Source organism: Sorex fumeus, unplaced genomic scaffold, assembly GCF_029834395.1.
Source record: "Sorex fumeus unplaced genomic scaffold, SorFum_2.1 ptg000019l, whole genome shotgun sequence".
NCBI classification, from domain to species: domain Eukaryota; kingdom Metazoa; phylum Chordata; class Mammalia; order Eulipotyphla; family Soricidae; genus Sorex; species Sorex fumeus.
In genome coordinates, this window is record NW_026606076.1 from 35,076,472 (window position 1) to 35,095,446 (window position 18,975).

At 46.1% G+C, this 18,975-nt stretch overlaps 1 protein-coding gene across 1 annotated transcript; it reads left to right on the forward strand.

The window, feature by feature from the left end:
• Nucleotides 1–15,500: 15,500 nt before the first annotated feature.
• LOC130022198 (zinc finger protein 420-like) lies at nucleotides 15,501–17,473 on the forward strand (the record flags this gene model as incomplete). The annotated part of the gene is made up of 3 exons (XM_056112956.1): nucleotides 15,501–15,555; nucleotides 15,640–16,970; nucleotides 17,399–17,473. Coding segments are annotated over 3 exons (1,461 nt in total), but the record flags the coding sequence as incomplete, so codon positions are not given.
• Nucleotides 17,474–18,975: the final 1,502 nt, after the last annotated feature.

The following is an 18,975-nucleotide window of genomic DNA, read 5'->3' on the forward strand; positions in this document are numbered from 1 at the left end:
GGAAGATTTTTACTCAATCCTCAAGCTTTGTTGTGTGAGAAAAATTTATCCTGGATTGAGGCCTTATATATGAAAGGACTGCAGGAAGATTTTGATGCAATTGGCATAGCTTTCTGAACCTTGAAAATTCACATTGGAGAGAAACCTCATAAGTGTAAGGAATGTGGAAAGGTGTTCAGTTTGTCTTCAGCCCTTACTGTGCATGTGAAAAGTAATTTTGCAGTGAAACTTTGTATCTGTCAGGAGTGTGGGAAGGACTTTCCTGGATCCTCGGGCCTTATGCATAGGAGAATTCACACTGGAGAGAAGTTATATATAAATATACACATTTATATATATGTAAGAATATATATATATATTTATGTAAGAACGTAAAGGTAAAGGCCCTCCCGTTGATCGTCGATTTGCTCGAGCGGGCCCAGTAACGTCTCCATTGGAGACTTTGTTGTTACTGTGGCATATCAAATACTCTCGGTAGCTTGCCAGGCTCTCCGAGAGGGGCGGAGGAATCGAACTCGGGTCGGCCATGTTGGCCACTTGTAAGGCGAACGCCCTACCGCTGTGCTAACGTGGAAAGCACATTATTCACACCTGCGACTTTAAAGAGAATCCTGGAGAAAATCCTGTAGGTAAGGAATGTAGGAAGGCCTTCGTGCTCCCTCAGGCATTAGTAAATATAAAAGTTATGCTGGATCAATCACTTCCATAGAAACAATGGCTGGCGTTAGAAGATGGCCCTGAGGTAAAATAATTTTAGTTTCAACAAGTGGGTGGGGATTGATACAAAAGTACAATAAGGAAGGAAATAATCCTGTTATGTGTGAAACCTTCCTGTGATATTAGTACCGTAAGTGAAAGGTACTTGCTGATTATCACCTGCACCATGGTTATGATGATGTCCTGGCATGTGGACTTCCCAATTTGTTAACTGGTAAATAATGGTTCTTAGTGATAAAGCAAGGTGGAAGGAATTAAATAAGAAGGAAATAGGTACAGACATTGCATTTTGCTGGGTACTGTCAAGACTCACCATGGTTTCATTCTTTGCTGTGACTCTGACTTGGCTCAGAGGCCCTGGTTTGCAGAGGATCATGGCAGAGATCAACGAGGATGCTGTGGTGAGCCCTTTTTACGTTGGATAGACAGCCAATTCCCCATTCTTCAGGCCCTTGTGTGTTATGTTCTGGGAGTCACATCCCGCTGTGCTGTCTATAATTTGTGTCCGGTTCAGCCATGTGTAAGGAAGCACTTCATTCGCTGTAGCATATCTACACTCATTGTATTCAGTTTTCCATTTGATTTACACAAACATTGAGAGTAAATGTTTTGAGACTTACACTTTGGAAGTAGTAAAATCCTAACAATCTCTCATGCACCAAAATGGGATCATATAAAATCCAGATGATTGAACCTGGGTCAGCTGTGTACAAGGCAAACACCCTATCCATTGTGCTTTCGCTCCAGCCAACCAGCCTTACACATTTACTTGCTTTTTCCTAGTTGTTCTCTGCGCAGCTCCTGTCTGGCCCTTTAAGGCTGCTTGCAGAAACAGAAGTGACATCACAGCAGGGCATTTAGGTATTTGTGTACAAGACTCTGGATCAGGCGGCTGTTTGTTACGCAGGTGAAGGGAGAAGACGCTGTCCCGTGTGGAAGGGGTCTGTGAAGGTCGTTTTCGTGACAGTACACCAGTGGCCTCCCGTGAGCTCCCCGCCTTGCACCTTCAGGTGTCTGCACTGAGGGGTGGGGCCAAGAAAGCTCTAAGGACACTGTTAAGCTCCTTTTTCAACTGATATTCCGGTGGTTCCTGAGCCTGCCAGGGTTTGGTAGGGGACGCGGAGCTTTGGTGAGTGCAGTGGGGGCTGTGCTGGGGTGCAGGGATCGAGGGTGTGAGTGCGTGGTTCTGGGGATTCCCTGCAGCTCCGCCGTGGGGTGGTGGCGGGTGGGCGCTGGGCCAAGTGGGTGGGGGGGGCTGGGCCGTCCCTATCCTCCCAGCTCAGGGATATGCTGGGCCCTGTCCTGGATGCTTTGGCCCGGACCTCACTGCTGTAGAAGCTGCAGATTCACTTAGAGGACCGAAGAGATAGCACAGCGGTTAGGGCGTTTGCTTTGCATCTGGCCCACCCAAGATCGACCTCCAAGCTCGACCAGGACGGGTGCCTCAGTGCAGAGTCAAGTTTCTCATTCATATCGTCAGCAGTGCATCCAAAACTATAAAATGTCTGTTCATTTTTGAGAGGCAGGGGGGCAGCTCCCTAATGGCAAATGCACTGTAGCCCTCGGTAGCCCTCGGTTCCTATTCATTAGTAGCCTTGATTTCCAGACCATCGCTTGTGCGTGGTTCTAGGGGTGGTTGCGATTTGCAAATGAAAATTTACTTTGGGGCTATTTTTGCTGGTATTTTGGGCACATATGTGGAATCTCAGGGCTTAATTCAGGAGCAGCACTCTGGAATTTTTTTAAAAATTTTTTATGGGTCATGTGAGATGCCGAATATCGATCTGGGTCAGCATGGGAAGCGCCCCTCCCAGTTTACTATCTCTGACTCCACATTGTTGTTTTTTCTAATGTAGAATTTCTGTATCCTAAAATCAACTTGAAAATTGCACCCCGAATCTTCTTCTCTCCCAGATCAGGGAAAACCCGGCTATTACACTGAGTACTGAGAGTTGTGTTCAAATAATGTCTGGACATGTGCTGCTGCCCTTGGTGGCTGTGATTGGTCTCACCACACTGGCTGGTGAAGGTTGACAGAGGATCGAAGAAGGAAACATGTTCAGGGTTTTGGTGATCTGCTGGATATTAACCCAAAGTGTTTTAGGCTTCATCTATTAATTGCCCCTTTTCCTCTTCCCAGAGAAGCTTATCATGTCCTTGCTAACATCCCTAATTTAGTCAAAGTTTATCTTTAACATTTCCTCTGTATTTTCCCTCACGTCTCAGTTCCCCAGGTCAGGTTTGATTACTTATAAACCATAACTTTCTGGTAATTCTCAACTTTGTATTTGTACTACTTTGTAGTTGAAGTGCTGTGTATTTGTACCTGCTTTCCTCCTTCCCGTATAGATTATTTATGTTTTTACTCTACAGCAGTGTTCTTTGGTTAAACACAGAAAGACCATCAGTGCTTATATTTGGGAGATGATGGACTCAAGTATATCTACTCCTGGGCATAATTGCTTGGTCATCATTACTTGACTTGGGCTTCAGTTGCTGTAGTTCCTAACACCTCAAAAGGGAGGTTCGGCCGTGGGATTTGGATGGACCCGGGGCAAATGGGAAAACTACCCCGGCGGCTTCGAAATGGATCATTCTAGAAAGCACGTATGCGTGGTCTTGATGCAAACTGTGACAGTGTTAGAGACAGGACCCCCATGGGGAAGGACAAGCTGAACTGGCCTGAAGACTTAGTCTGGGATTTACAGTAAAAGCCCTGTTTGCTCTCAGAGCCCAGAGAAGTAAGTGTTAAAAGCCTTATTTGCTCTGGGGGCTGGAGAGAAAGCACAGCAGGTAGGGTGTTTGCCGTGCAGGCGGGCTCGATTTCCAGCAACCCATATGGTCCCCTGAGCAACACCATGAGTAACTCCTGAGTGCAGAGCCAGGAGTATCACCGGGTGTGACCCAAAAAAAGCAAAAAAAAAAAAAAAAATTAAAAAAGCCTTATTTGCTGTCAAAGCCCAGAGAATTAAGTGTTGGGATCTTTGTCTCTTACTGTGTTTATCCAAACAACTACAAGTGTTGATAACTTATACAACTAGAGGAAAAGATAAGAGACAGAGTGTCTCCTTGGGTGAATCTCCCCATGAGAATTTCCTTTGCCAGATGTTTATCTGCGTAAATGATCAGTCATTCCTATGTCCTTACCTCATGCCCCCTCAGATGTTCTCTAAGTATGGTAGCTGTTCTGCAATAAACAGGCCATTTTCACCATCAGGCTGTGATTTTCTGTCTCGCTCTCTCTCTGTCTCTGTTGAGAAGGGTTCCGGAGGTGTGGAGGCAGCTCTGGGCCACCAACAGCTCACCGCACCCCCACATTTTACGTTGTGGACTCACAGTGATGAGTTGCTCTTTATTCCGTTCTCCTGCGTACATATACCAGTCTCCCACTGCTCCTCATTCCCTCTCCTCACCTGTCTTCCACAGCCTTTATTCTCCAGCCCATCCCACAGAGTTAGAGGTAGCAAATACGCAGAGATGTGGTTGTACAATCGGAGGATGTAAAGCGCTTCCCTCAGGGGAAACTTCTAGGCCAAAAATCTAACTCCAAGGAGAGATCATCTCAAGGGCAGGATTTTCTCTAAGGACATATTTTTTCTTTGCTTAGTTAATATTCATTGAAACAGACATCTTAAATTTACACTTACTCTTTCTGATCATTTTGAATGGACACAGTAAAAGATCTATTAAGTTTATAGGGTGTCTCTATTGGAGATATTTCCTATAGCTCCCAGACTACACTCCCCAGGACAGGTTAGTCCTTTCTAACCACAGCAGGATCCTTATTCAGTTGCTTATGTTTGTGTCATAATGGAATTTGTTATGGTGCTTACCTGTCCCTTTTCAATGCCAGGGTAGCTCACAGATCTCCTGGGTCCATCCAGTCTCTTGCTTTTGGGGTGCTAAGAACAAAGGGCAGCTGAGGCGTAAGTCTCATAAACACGACAATGCCCAGGAGTATATAGTATCTGCAGTCAATTAACTCTGAAGTTACAAAAGCATAGTATCGCCTTCCTTTGTGTATACAAAGCTGAGGGCTGGGGGCATGGCCATCCCAATCCTCCCAGCACAATCTTCCCAACCTGGTACTGCACTGGTCCTTGTCCAGGATCAAAAAAGGATATTTGTCTAAAGTAAACTGCAGAGGATATAAAGGAAATAGAAAGTCAACATTTCACTTCCAATTACAAAATCCAGAGATCTCTGAAGAATCTGACTTTACAATTCACAGGTTGTGGTTATGGGAAATGGGTGATTAATCATAGTGGAAGCAGAGCACAGGGAAGTTACAGATGAATACTGAGGAAATGGGAGTGATTGGGATGGTTGTTACTCTGTAAGCCTCAGCTCCTTGTAGCAGAGGAGAAATGATGAACCAATGTTAAACCTAAATTGTTTAGAACTAGAATCCAACCAGGGTAAAGGGTTTTGTTTTTTTAAGCAAGAAAGTTTTGGTTTTCCAGGAGTCAGGACATTTGCTCAGGACTCCCACTGGGTGTGCTAGGAGCACATTTACTTAGGCCCGGAGTCATAGTACAGTGAGTAAGGACTTAACCATCCAAATAATCGGCCCACGTTCTACCCCTTCATCCCATATGGTCTGTACCAGAGTGATTCCTGCGTGTAGAGCTGGGAGTAATCTCTGAATCTGCCGGTTGTGGCCCCAAAACAAAAATCACACAAAGTCACACTTATATATATATACACATATATATGCACAAACAATGGTGAAAGAACAATAGGAATTCAGGAGAAACTGTGTGTTTCTGTCGCAGGGATAGATCAAAAATAGGGGAACTTTTTGTTTTTTGGGTCACACCAGGCGATGCATAGGGATTACTCCTGGCTTTGCACTCAGGAGTTAATCCTGGCAATGCTCAGGGTACCATATGAGATGCTGGGAATCGAACCCGGGTTGGTCGCGTGCAAGGCAGACACACTACCCGCTGTGTTGTCTCTCCAGCCCCAAGAATAGGAGATTTTTTTAAGAATAGGAGATTTTTAAGGACCAGAAATTTTTTTTTTTTTAAGGGTGAAATACCAGTGTTTATTTTTTTTCCCCCTTATTTTATTTTATTTTTTTAAAGTTGTAGATTTACAATTTTTTGTGCTTTGGTTTCAATTATACAATGATCAGATACCCATTCCTCCACCAATGCCCATTTTCCACCACCATGGAAAATATCCCTCCCACCCCCGTCCCCCCATCCCCCCTGTCTCTGTGGCAGGGCAATCCCCTGTGTTCTCTCTCTCCTTTTGGGTGTTGTGGTCTGCAAAAGAGGCATTGAGTGGCAAACATGTTCAGTCCATAGTCTACTTTCGACATGCATCTCCCCTCCTGGGAGGATCCTCCAAACATCCTTTATTTGGTGCTCCCTTCTCTATCTGAACAGCCCTTTCCTCTAGGATACCCGGCTGGCCTCTAAGTTATGGAGTAATCCTCCTGGTGCTGATCTCAGCTATTCTTGGGTATTAATCTCATAATTTGTTACTTTATATCCCCCAGATGAATGCAATCTTTCTATGTCTATCCCTATCTTTCTGACTCATTTCGCTTAGCATACTTTCCATATTGTACCACTTGTATGTAAATTTCATGACTTCATCTTTTCTAAGAGCTACATAGTACTCCATTGTGTAGATGTACCAAAGTTTCTTTAACCAGTCATCTGTTCTTGGGCATTCAGGTTTCTTCCAGTTTCTGGCTATTGTAAAGAGTGCTGCAATGAACAAACAAGTGCAGATGTCACTTTGACTATACATTTTTGCCTCTCTGGGATATATTCCCAGGAGTGGTATTGCTGGGTCAAATGGGAGCTCAATTTCTAATTTTTTGAGAATCGTCCATACTGTTTTCCATAAGGGCTGAACCAGTGGACATTCCCACCAACAGTGAAGGAGTGTCCCTTTCTCGCCACATCCACGCCAGCATCGGTTGCTTTTGTTCTTTTGAATGTGGGCCAGTCTCTGAGGTGTGAGATGGTATCTCATTGTGGTTTTGATCTGCATCTCCCTGATGATTAATGATGTAGAGCATTTTCTCATGTGCTTTTTTGCCATTCGGATTTCTTCTTTGAGAAAGTTTCTGTTCATTTCATTGCCCCATTTTTGGATAGGGTTGGATGTTTTCTTCTTGTGGAGTTTAACCAGTATTTTGTATATCCTGGATATCAACCCCTTGTCAGATGTGTATTCGGTGAATATCCTTTCCCATTCTGTAGACTGTCTTTGTATTTTGTGGACCAGAAATTTGACTCTTTTAGTGTTTCACTCTCAAATTTGTCTTTGTACATCATTTTTCCTCCCTTCGGTAGAATTTGCCTTTTTTCTTGTTATATTTTTCACCACAGCCTACAGTGCTCAGTGTTTACTCTTGTCTCTGAGCTCAGGGATCATTTGACAGGAATCAGGGTAACACTCTGTGTTTAGATATCATTGGTCCGATGTTATGTGACAATGCAGGATCAGGGAACTTCTCCTTACCCCCAGACCCCCAGTGTGTGACCGACCAGTCCAGCATTTGCCTCTCCACTCCTTTATTCGAGTCCATCCCCCTTGCAGCACAGATTCACCTGGGTGGCAAAAAGGTTCTCAGTGCATAGACTCTGGCTCTTTAAGGTACCTAATGGAAACGGAAGTGATGTCATATGTGATGTCATAAATGTCATGGTTCATTTCCCATCCCTGACACAGACACTGGGGCTGTTGCTCACTTGGCAGAGGACAAGTAAAATTTGCGCCCCATCCTGGGAGGGCGACACTGAAGAAGGATTTAGTTGCAGGACTAGAGCAACCTCCTGTGAACACCCTGCACCTTCCCGTTTCCACACTCTGAGCTGAGGGGCTGAGCCAACTTGGGGGGCACTTTTGCGCTGGTTTTTCACTTGTTCGCCAACATCCAGGTGGATCCTGAGGTGTGGTGGAGCTTTTAGGGGGACACCGAGCTTTGGGGGTGCAGTGGGGGCTGTCTCAGGGTTCAGGAGTGACAGTTGTGAGTTCGTGATTCTGGGGTGTCTCTTTGGCCACGATTGTCTCCAGCTCAGGATGGGGCAACAGTGGGTGAATGTGGGACTCAGCCAGGGGCTTGGCCGTCCCAACCCTCCCAGCAGTCCCATGTTTGAACCATCGACCCTAAGCTCGCTTCTGTAGAATCTCCAGATTTGAGGGGCAGAGCTTCAGCCCCTCCACCTAATGGCAGGATACCTGTTGCTGGTCATCTTCATTGTCTGCCGTGAGAGCCCGGGTCATGCGGGGGATGGGGGAAGGGGACTTGCAGGTGGCTGAGGTTTGCCAATGAAATTGTATTTCAGGGGCTATTTTTGGTTGTTTAGATTGGGGGGGGGAGAGAGGGCACATACGCGGAGATGCTCATGACTTACTCAAGTCTCTAAGCTTAGGTATTATCCCTGGCACTGCTGGGGGCCATATGGAATGCAGAGGATTGATCAGTTCATCTAGTCAAGCACCCAGTTCACATTACTGCCTTCTAACCACAATACTGGTGTATCTTTTTCTTGTTTATGAATTTCAGCTCCCTCCCATCAAGCTGCAAAGCACCCCTGACTCTTCATCTCTCCCTGAGCAGACGACACCTGCCATTGTGGCAAATACTGAGGTCCCCGGGACACAGTGCCCAGGTGCATGTCCTTGTCCACCCTGCAAGAGAGTGTCAAAGGTTTTTCCACTCTAAGTTACATGGTTGAATCACATTCCAGGCTACGGTTCCCTGGGGGCATCACTGCAGACAGCCCGAAGGGGGGTGGGGCGCTAATATTTGGGAGCTCCTGGGCTGAGAGCCGGCCCCTGGCAGGGCCTACAGGGACTTTCTTGTGGGAGCCAGAGAAGAATCCGGGGATCAGAGAAGGCTGTCTTTTCCTCCCCTGTAGCCTGGGCCCAGGCTCCTCTCCTGAAGTGCAGCACAGATGCCAACAAAATTTGCATCCCCAGCAAAGACAGGAGCTTCTGCCATTGTCTCCCAGAGGTGGAATTGTGAGGCTGTGCCTGAGGGTGTGGTTAGTCTGAGCTCAGGAGTGGGAGGAGGTGCTCCTCTCTGGTGCTCACTGTTCTGACTTCTCCAGGTCTTTGCACGGAACCTCCTGCTGATCCTCAGAACAACAGTGACAGGAGAAGATGGTGTCGCGGTTTCTGATAAACCGTCCCCAGGTAGGAGTAGACGGATAGAATGACATGAGGTAGTACCAGGTGTGCCCAGGCTTCCTGGGCCATCTGTTTTGAGTTTCTTTTGGACGGATTCCAAGATGAGTCTTCCGATCGGACCATCCCATTCTGTTTTGTTTTATTTGGCTTTGGGGCCGACCCAGTGGTGCATGAGGAGTACTCAAAGCTCAGTGCTTAATACTCATTCCTGACAGGTCTAGGTGACCAATGGGATGCTGGAGATCCAAAGGTTTCATCTTGGGTTTTCTGTTTTATTAGGGGTGGCAGAGCAAGGATTCTCGCAATCATTCCTTGTGCTGCACTCTGGCATTGCCCCTGGCAGTGCTTGTGGGACCCTATGGGATGTTGGGGATTGCCAGTCCTACGTGCTGTCCCCGGAACAGCTGTCCTGTTACGCCAACCTGCTGCTTCGGTTTCTTTTGCATTGTTTTTGTCATCAGCTGTCCTCTTGACTCAGTGCTCGGGATTCACAACTGACTGGCCTCAGAGCACCCTGGGGTGTGCTGGCCCCGTTTTCTCCCTGGCAATTACAGTGACTTGGGCCTCCAGACTTGCTTTTCTCCTGTTTTGTCCTTCCTACTTTGGAGAGACTACCTGCTCGGTCATATAGTCTTACGTTCACATAATCTTGTGTGTGGATTTCTGGGCATGCGGTGATCCCAAGTAGAAAGATCCAAGGATCTCTGAGGCCAGTAGAGATGTTGGGGTCAAGAAAATTTTACCTTCTTTGACCAGGATTTGGGGCGGTCCTGAGCAGTGAGTTCCTACAGGCACACATGCCATGCACTGCTCTGAGTAGTTGTCTATGGACTTCACGTTCTCAATCCTAGTGGTCATGTGCTATGGGGGTGCAGCGATGAGCATGCAGTGGTTTTTGCTACACCCAGGGATAGTCTTTTGGATAGTAAAAGTCTGTGTTCAGGTGATCCTCTCTACAGTGCTCACTGGACAAGTGGTGCTCGAATTGGCCCTGGGGTTACCAGGAAAGGCAGATACATTCAAGAACCTTCTGTATAATGTCCTCCCACTTTAGGAGATCCAGGTGTCTTATGTAAATTCTGGGACCCGTCAGCTATTTGTGTGCATGGAGGCTGGTTCATTCAGAGGGGGGAGGCCCAGCGACAATATAGGACCCTGGGTCCTGGCCTCAGAGTAGTGGAAATGAGGCTAAGATAGATTCTGACTCCCACCCTCTCCGTGTGCTGAGTCAGGATGTAGTGACCTTCAATGACGTGGCTGTGAACTTCACCCTGGAGGAATGGTCATGCCTGGAAGCCTCTCAACGGAAGCTGTACAGGGATGTGATGCTGGAGACCTACCAACATCTGCAGGCTGTTGGTGAGAGCAGTGTGGAGCCAAAACGTGTCTGAACAGACCCGCGTGGGCTCCCTGGGGTTGGGTGGCAGCTGTGTGTCCCACAGTAGCTCTGTGACGGGCTGGGATATTGGACAGCCATGCAGTAGCTCTTCCCTCTCTCGTTTTTTTAGGGTTCACCTGTGGATACTCAGGGCTTACTCTCAGCTTTGTCCTCAGGAATTACTCTTGTGGGGTAGCCGGACCCTATGGGGTGATTCACATCAAGCTGTTTCAACTGTGTCCATGGGAAGATCCCTATCTGCCCAGTTATCGCTCAGGTCCCTTTAAATAGAACCATCCATTGGTGAATCAATTTACTTTGTATACTACACGAAATTTTGTGTGTTTAATTGGTTTTGCTGTTTTCTTTGTTTTGGGGCACAGTCCACGGTTCTCCTGGCTCTGTGCTAAAGGATAGAGTCAGGGGCCTTGGGGTACTGTGGACTGAAACCTCTTGGCAACTTAAAATGTTGGTGCCTCACCCCCAGAACTTTTGCACCAGTCACTCATGGTGTTTGCATTTTCTTTTTTTCTTAGGGATTAGGGATTTTTCCTGCCTGTGTATTCAGTATCCATACCTGGCCTTGCTCCAAGACCATATGGGCTGCCTGGGATCAAACTCACATGTGTATGCAGCGCTTCTGTCCTATGCGCTGTACTATCTCTCTCCCACCACAGTGGATTTGATATCTCGTCTCTCAACCATTAGACGCGGCCCTATTTCAGTGCTTGGATTTACTTCTAATGGTTCTTGTGAGATTTCAGCAGGACTTAGGGTTTTCTCCTGGACTCTGCACTCAGGGATCACTCCTGGCTGGCATGAGGGACCCTAGATGATATCGCGTATCGCAACTGGATTGGCCGTGAGATACTCCTGCATTGTTCTCTTTCTGGGTATATTTTTTTTGTAGGAGTACTGCTATTTATTCAGCCACTGATTAGCTGATTGACTTGTGCATGAACTCCACCTTACTTTTTTTTTCATTGTTTATAAATTTATTTATTGAATCATCGTGAGAGCATTTACAAAGCTTTTTGGTCTAAGTCTTGGTCATAAAATGAAACACCTGTACCTTCACCAGTGCCCATTCTCCACCACCAAAAACCCCAGTATACCCCCATCCCACACCCTCCCCCTACCTGTGGGGCAAATGATTTCCACATTACTCTCTCTCTACTTTTATCACATTTAATATTTCGACACCAGACACACTATTATTATTTGAGATTTTACCCCAACACTCAGATCTGCTGAAAAGGCAACAATAGACAATTTGTGTTCTATTGCTGGTTATGAATAACATATGATGTCTCGTGGCTGCAGTAGGGCCATCTGGCTTTGAAATTATGAAATTTTAACACTAAAATCTGGTTGAGTTCTGCCAAAAGCCACTGACTTTCGAGATCTACTCCTGAGTCTCTGGGATCATGGCCATTGAGCAGCTTGTTGAGAAGCCAGAGAGGCCATTCGTGGGTGATGACTTGGGGTCTTGTGGGGGTGGGGAGGACAGGCCCGGCTCCACCCCATCCCGTGAGGCCCAACAAGTTTCGTCACTTTGGGCCCAAGCCTGATTGTCCAGTGGCCTCTGGAGGAAGACGGCCACCGAGCCACCAGAAGGAAACAGGTGGAGGTACAGCACCCTTCCCCCCCTGGGGTGGCCTGGCGACAGTAACCTACTGCGGGGTCCGGATACATTTCTACCAAAAGCCGCTGGGTTTCAGGATTTGTTTCTGAGACTCTGGGATCAACGCCGTTAAGCAGCTTGATCAGGAGCCAGAGAGGCCGTTCGTGGGCGATGACTTGGTCTCGTTGGAGTGGGGAGGACAGGCCCGGCTGCCCCCTCATCCTGTGAGGCCCAACAAGTTTCGTCACTGCGGGACCAAGCCTGACTCTCTAGTGGCCTCTGGAGGATGACGGCCATGAAGCCACCAAGAGAGAGCAGGCGGAGGGACAACACCCTTTCTTCCCTGAGGTGGCCCGGCCACAGTAATGTACTGTGGGGTCCGGACGCATTTCTACCAAAAGCCACTGGGTTTTGAGATTTGTTTCTGAGTCTCTGAGATCATGGCCATTAAGCATCTTGATCAGGAGCCAGAGAGGCTATTCGTGGGTGGTGACTTGGGGTCTCGTTGGGGTGGGGAGAACAAGCCTGGCTCTACCCCCATCCCATGAGTCCCTGTGTGTCTCGTCACTGGGGACCCAAATCTGACTATCCAGTGGCCTCTGAAGGATGGCGGCCACTTGGCTGACACGGGGAACAGGCCAAGGCATGAAACCTATTCCCACCTGGGTTGGCCCAGCACCAGTAGCCTACTGCACGGACAGGACGCGTTTCTACCTAAAGCCGCTGGGTTCTGAGATTCGTTTCTGAGTCTCTGGGATTACGGACATTAAGCAGTTGAATCAGAAAACAAAGAGGCCTTGCCTCCAATTATATAGCTGAGCCGGAGGTGGTTTGTGGGTGTGTTTCCCACATACCTAACTTTTGGCTGTTTACTTTCTTGGTAAACTTTGCCCCAAGTTTTTGGGGTCTGGCCAAAGGCACAGCAGCAATTTTGGGGTATCTGGAAGTCTGAAGGCGCCATCAGGCTGCTGATGCACTCGCCTCACAGGTACAAATTGATCTACTGGCGGCACCATACCCCCGTCTGGATACATGTTTTAGCTTTAAAAAAATAAGGGTCTCTTGCCACCCTTAGCCATTTCCAGATTTATTATGCACTTAGTTTTACTGAAATCTGTGATGAGGTCATGAGGGGCTCAGGAATCTCCATGTGCTGCTGGGCCTAGAGAGACAGTACAGGGAGGAAAGTGATTTTTTTGCAAGCGGCGCACGTGGGTTAAATTCCCGGCAACCCATGTCATCCCCGAGCACCAGCAGCATTGATTTCTGAATACAGAGTTAGGAGTCACCCCTGAGCATTGCCACGTGAGACCCCAAACAAGATAAAAACCAACAATATATTGTGCTGATCAAACACCTGTCGGCCATACACAAGGCCAGGTCTAGAGTATTTGTGGTATTTTCTTGGGTCTTACCTCTCGAAAACTAGAAATATGTGGCATTTTGGAAATGGACATTCTATTCATGCCTTTCATATATTTGCCCAGTTATATCAGGAAAACATGGGGATTTACCTTTCACCTTTTCCCTGTCACTTATCCATGCCTCTGTCTCTGTCGGGCAGGGCACTCTGGCCTGAAGCCTGCGGTGATCTCCTGGCTGGAAGGAGGAGCCCTGAGGTTGGGGAGGAGAGAAGTGTGTACGGGTGAGTGTCTGAGGAACCTTCCTGGCTCAGGCCCTGTGCAGTGAATGGGTGCACTGAGCATGCAGGAAACACACTGCTGAGACTGGGGCCTTGGTCTTCTGGATTCTTGGGTCTGTGCCGAACTCACGCTGCTCTTCATTCCCCTGGACTGTCAGTCACAGAATGATCCTGTAATTTGTTTCCATGGCTTTCGAATAAGTAAGACCATAACAGAGCTAGTTTGGATCTGAATGATAGTACAGCAGGGAGTGCCTTGCAGCGCCTGAATGTGACCTGTTCAATAATCTGTTCAATAACCTGGTTCCCCGAACATTACCAGGTCTGCTCAAAAACAAAAACAAAACCTAGTGTAGAATTGCCAAGATCCTCACAGTTTTCCACTATCCGAATCTTTTCTTTAGTGTGGGACTCTTTGGAATTTGAGAACCACAGAGATGTACTCTTAACTACATGGCATCATTTTGCTACATTTTTTGACAAGTGCTTGAATTGCATGTTTTGTTCAGTTTCAGAACTGAAACCGCGGCTTCAGGATTTGGCATTACAGCACTTTGATTTGGGAATGGGGTCCGCAAGTACGAGTGAGTTGGTAAGATTCGCTAATTCAGAATAAATATTATTATGCCAGCAGGAGTGGACCAAGTATGTGATTGTTAAGGTGGAAGGCTGGGAATGGCAGGGAGGAATTCCAAAGCCTGATGCTTGGAGTAGAGGACCCTTAGCTTCACTGGGTGCTGAAATCAACCATGTTTAAAAATACTGTGAGTTTTTATTTGCTTGAAAGTGGTAGTTGTTTAGAAAGCTGATTTCTGTGCCCTAGAGATGGTGCAGTGAGAAATAGAATTGCTTTGCACATGGACGGATATTCCTTACCCAGCACACCTTATAGACAGCATAGACCGACAAAACTGGTCCTAGACACTGCATGGTGTGCCCCTCTACCCACCCAACCCCCAATAAATAGAAACTGCAAAACAAAGGAAAAAAAACTTTATTGATCCTGAAAGGCATCAATTGTGGTGAGAGCTTTGCAATGGCCACATGGTCTGTCTCAGCTGTGGGACGATGCAGCGTTGTCTTCACCCCTGCATCACAGGTTCCACACTGAGCTTTAACCAAACCCACATGTGGATATATTTCATTTTCTCTTGAAATGGATGTATCCGTTTTCTATAGAAGGAATTGTTTCCAGTTGTATTCCTTCATTAATTTAAAGGGGAGGAAGTCACAGAATTTACTGACTCTCTATCCATCAATTTTGTGCGTCCAACTTACAGTAACATGAAGTTATTCAATAGTAAGACAATTCATATGTCAGTAATTGCATTTGTGCGGTGCATATGTGTGAAACCACATCTGAAGGGCTCAGTTTTTTTGACAGGAAGACTCAGTGAATATGTCAATAATTAGAATCCTCTGTTGTTCTACAGGAAAGCTGCCACCCCGAGTGGAATGTCTCTGATCCTGCACTGTATGATAATGTCTCGAGTGATCAGTCCTGCTCTCAGCCCCCTGAGGACGACGAGACAGGCGGGATGTCTACTGAGAGTGATCAGAATGGCAAGAGCTACCTCACTTTGAAGAAGCCCTCTCCTAGAAAAAGTTCCTTGGAGTGTGTTATTCTCAGTTCACAGACACAAAATTCCCAGGTGGGGCACCTGCTAGGGAGAGAAGCACTGTTTATAGTGAGTCCCTCACAGCAACATACCCTCAACCACAGTCACTGTGAGCAGAACCCATCTAGGTGTAAGGAATGTGGGGGAACCTCCCCATTTTCTCAGCACTATGGTATTCCCTTAGAAAACCACAGTGGACAGAATCCCCAGAAAAGTGAACCCCGAGAACAAAGTGTGAGTCAAGAGTTACTCCATCATGACTTTATGAATATAAATTCAGGAGCGAAACCTTTTGCATGTGAAGCATGTGGGAAGGCCTTCGATCAATCATCACATCTTATTATGCATAGGGGAATTCATACAGGAGAGAAACCTCATGAATGTCAGACATGTGGAAAGGCCTTTATTCAGACCTCAAGTCTTAATAGACCTCTGAAAACCTATAGTGGAGAGAAGCCTTATATATGTCAGGAGAGTGGTAATGCCTTTACTCTATCCTCAGGCCTCAGTATATATAGAAGTATTCACACTGGAGAGAAACCATATATGTGTAAGGAATGTGGAAAGGCCTTTACTCAATCCTCCGGCCTCAGTATACATAGGAGAATTCACACTGGAGAGAAACCGTATATATGTAAGGAATGTGGGAAGGCCTTTGATGTAGCCTCAACTCTTAGTGAACATAGGAAAATTCACACTGGGGAGAAAATATATATATGTAAGAAATGTGGAAAGGCCTTTGCTAGACCTTCAAAATTTACTGTACATAGGAGAATTCACACTGGAGAGAAACCGTATATATGTAAGGAATGTGGGAAGGCCTTTGGTGCAGCCTCAAGTCTTAGTGTACATAGGAGAATTCACACTGGAGAGAAACCGTATATATGTAAGGAATGTGGGAAGTCCTTTGCTGTAGCCTCAAATCTTAGTGTACATAGGAGAATTCACACTGGAGAGAAACCTTTTATATGTAAGGAATATGGGAAGGCCTTTGTTGTAGCCTCAATACTTAGTGACCACAGGAAAATTCACACGGGAGAGAAACCATATATATGTAAGGAATGTGGAAAGGCCTTTACTAGATCCTCAGGCCTCAGTATACATAGGAGAATTCACACTGGAGAGAAACCGTATATATGTAAGGAATGTGGGAAGGCCTTTGCTGTAGCCTCAACTCTTAGTGAACATAGGAAAATTCACACAGGGGAGAAACCATATATATGTAAGGAATGTGGAAAGGCCTTTACTAAATCCTCACGCCTCAGTATACATAGGAGAATTCACACTGGAGAGAAACCGTATATATGTAAGGAATGTGGGAAGGCCTTTGCTGTAGACTCAACTTTTAGTGAACATAGGAAAATTCACACAGGGGAGAAACCATATGTATGTAAGGAATGTGGAAAGGCCTTTGCTACATCTTCAAAACTTACTGTACATAGGAGAGTTCACACTGGAGAGAAACCGTATATATGTAAGGAATGTGGGAAGGCCTTTGCTAGAGCCTCAAAACTTACTGTGCATAGGAGAATTCACACTGGAGAGAAACCGTATATATGTAAGGAATGTGGTAAGGCCTTTGCTGAAGCCACAAGCCTTAGTGTACATAGGAAAATTCACACTGGAGAGAAACCGTATATATGTAAGGAATGTGGGAAGGCCTTTCCTACAGCCTCAAAACTTACTATACATAGAAGAATTCACACTGGAGAGAAACCGTATATATGTAAGGAATGTGAAAAGGCCTTTGCTACAGCCTCAAGCCTTAATGTACATAGGAGACTTCACACAGGAGAGAAACCATATATATGTAAGGAATGTGGCAAGGCCTTTGCTGGAGCCTCTAGACTTACTGCACATATGAAAATTCATCTCAGAGAGAAACCTCATCAGTGTCAGACATGTGGGAAGGCATTCACATGGTTCTCTTCCCTTAGTCTACACATGAGAATTCATAATGGAGAGAAGTATTAGGTATGTCTGGAGTGTGGAATGGCCTTAACTTCATCCTCACAATTGACTGTACATAGGAGAATTCACAGTGGAGAGAAACCATATATATGTAAGGAATGTGGGAAGGCCTTTGCTACAGCCTCAAATATTAGTGTACATAGGAAAATTCACACTGGATAGAAACTGTATATGTAAGGAATGTGGGAAGGCCTCTGTATGGCCTCAATACTTAATGTAGCCCTCACACCTTAATAAACAAAAATATATACTGGATGGTTTGATCCCTTAATAACAGTCTCTAATGACAGAACAGGACAAGTCATTCAAGCAAGTTTCCTTTGGACACGAAGGTCAAGGGTATTTGTTTAAAAAAGTGCAGTTAAAAGGGAAGTAAGCCTGCCTGCTTTGGGACAGGCTTCTCCTCATGTCAGTGAAAGGTACCTGCTGATTTTCACCCTGGCTACACCTATGCCAGTATTCTTTTGCTTGGAATTGCTTGTGTGTTAACTTGTAAATAATGGGTCCTGGTGATGAAAATAAGGAGGAAGGTGACTGAATGAACAGGTACAGAAACACTCCCCTGCTCAGAAGTGTCAGAGCTCACTACTCTTATAGTTTGCTATGCTTCTGGCTTGGCCCCCAGGGGCTGGTTAGCGAGAATTATGGCAGAAATCAACCAAGATGCTGCGTTGAATACTTTGAAAATGGAAAAACAGGTAAACCTTCATTCTTCATTCTTTCCTGTGTTAGGATTTGGAATGCTTGGCGCCCCGAAAATCCCGGTTTGAGAACTTGAGCAGCAGGTCACGCCATGCTTGTTTTTACTTTTTCTGGATATCCAGGCTTTAGGGGATGTGGAGCTTTTGAGGGGTGCGTTGGGGGTTGTTCTGTGGCGCAGGTGCCATGGGTGAGGGTGCGTTATCCTGAGGGCCTCTGCAGCCACGATCACATCCAGGTCCAAGATGGCACTGGAGGGTGGGCACATAGACTTAAGGCCTTGATGTGAGGAGCCTGCAGAGAGGGGGATCATGGCCATCTCATTCCTCCCTACTCGAGACTGTGCAGGACCCTCTTTGGAGCCTTTGGACTGGACATAACACTAATCGAAACTCCAGATATTTTCATGGACAGTCCCCAAAGGAAAGGGACACTTTTGCGGTCAGTCATTTTCATTGGCTTCCGTGCTGGGGTTGGGTCTTTGGGGCGCATTTGGACAAGTGAGAGGTATTTGCCTCTGAAAATTTACTCTTTGGATTAATTTTTTTTTTTTTTTTGCTTTTTGGGTCACAGACAGCTTTGCACATGGCGTTACTCCTGGCTTATGCACTCAGGAATTACTCCTGGTAAAGCTCAGTGGACCATATTGTTGCTGGAATTTGAATCGGGTTGGTCACGTGCAAGTCAAATGTCCTACCCGCTCTGCTATCACTTCAGCCCCTCTTTGGGTTAATTTTAATAGCTTCTTTTTTTCAGGGGAGTTGGAAGGGATTCTTTGATGCTCAAGGTTACTTCTGGTTCTGCAGCTCAGGAATTATTCTGTGGTGCTGCTGGGTTCTTATGTGATGGGGATGTTTGACCTGGATCAGCAAGGCAAGCATCCTACTCGCTTTACAGTGAGTCCAACCCCACTATTGGTGTTTTTTTCATATATAGAATTTCTACTTCTCGGGGGTATGTTACCACCAGCAAGTCAATCTGTGTCTGTAAGGTGAGTCCATAAACAGCTTGATGGCACCGTCAGACTTCCAGATACCCCAAAATTGCTGCTGTGCCTTTGGCCAGACTCCAAAAACTTTGGGCAAAGTTTTCCAAGAAAGTAAATGGCCAAAAGTTAGGTATGTGCGAGACAGACCAACAAACCATTTCTGGCTCAGCTATATAATTA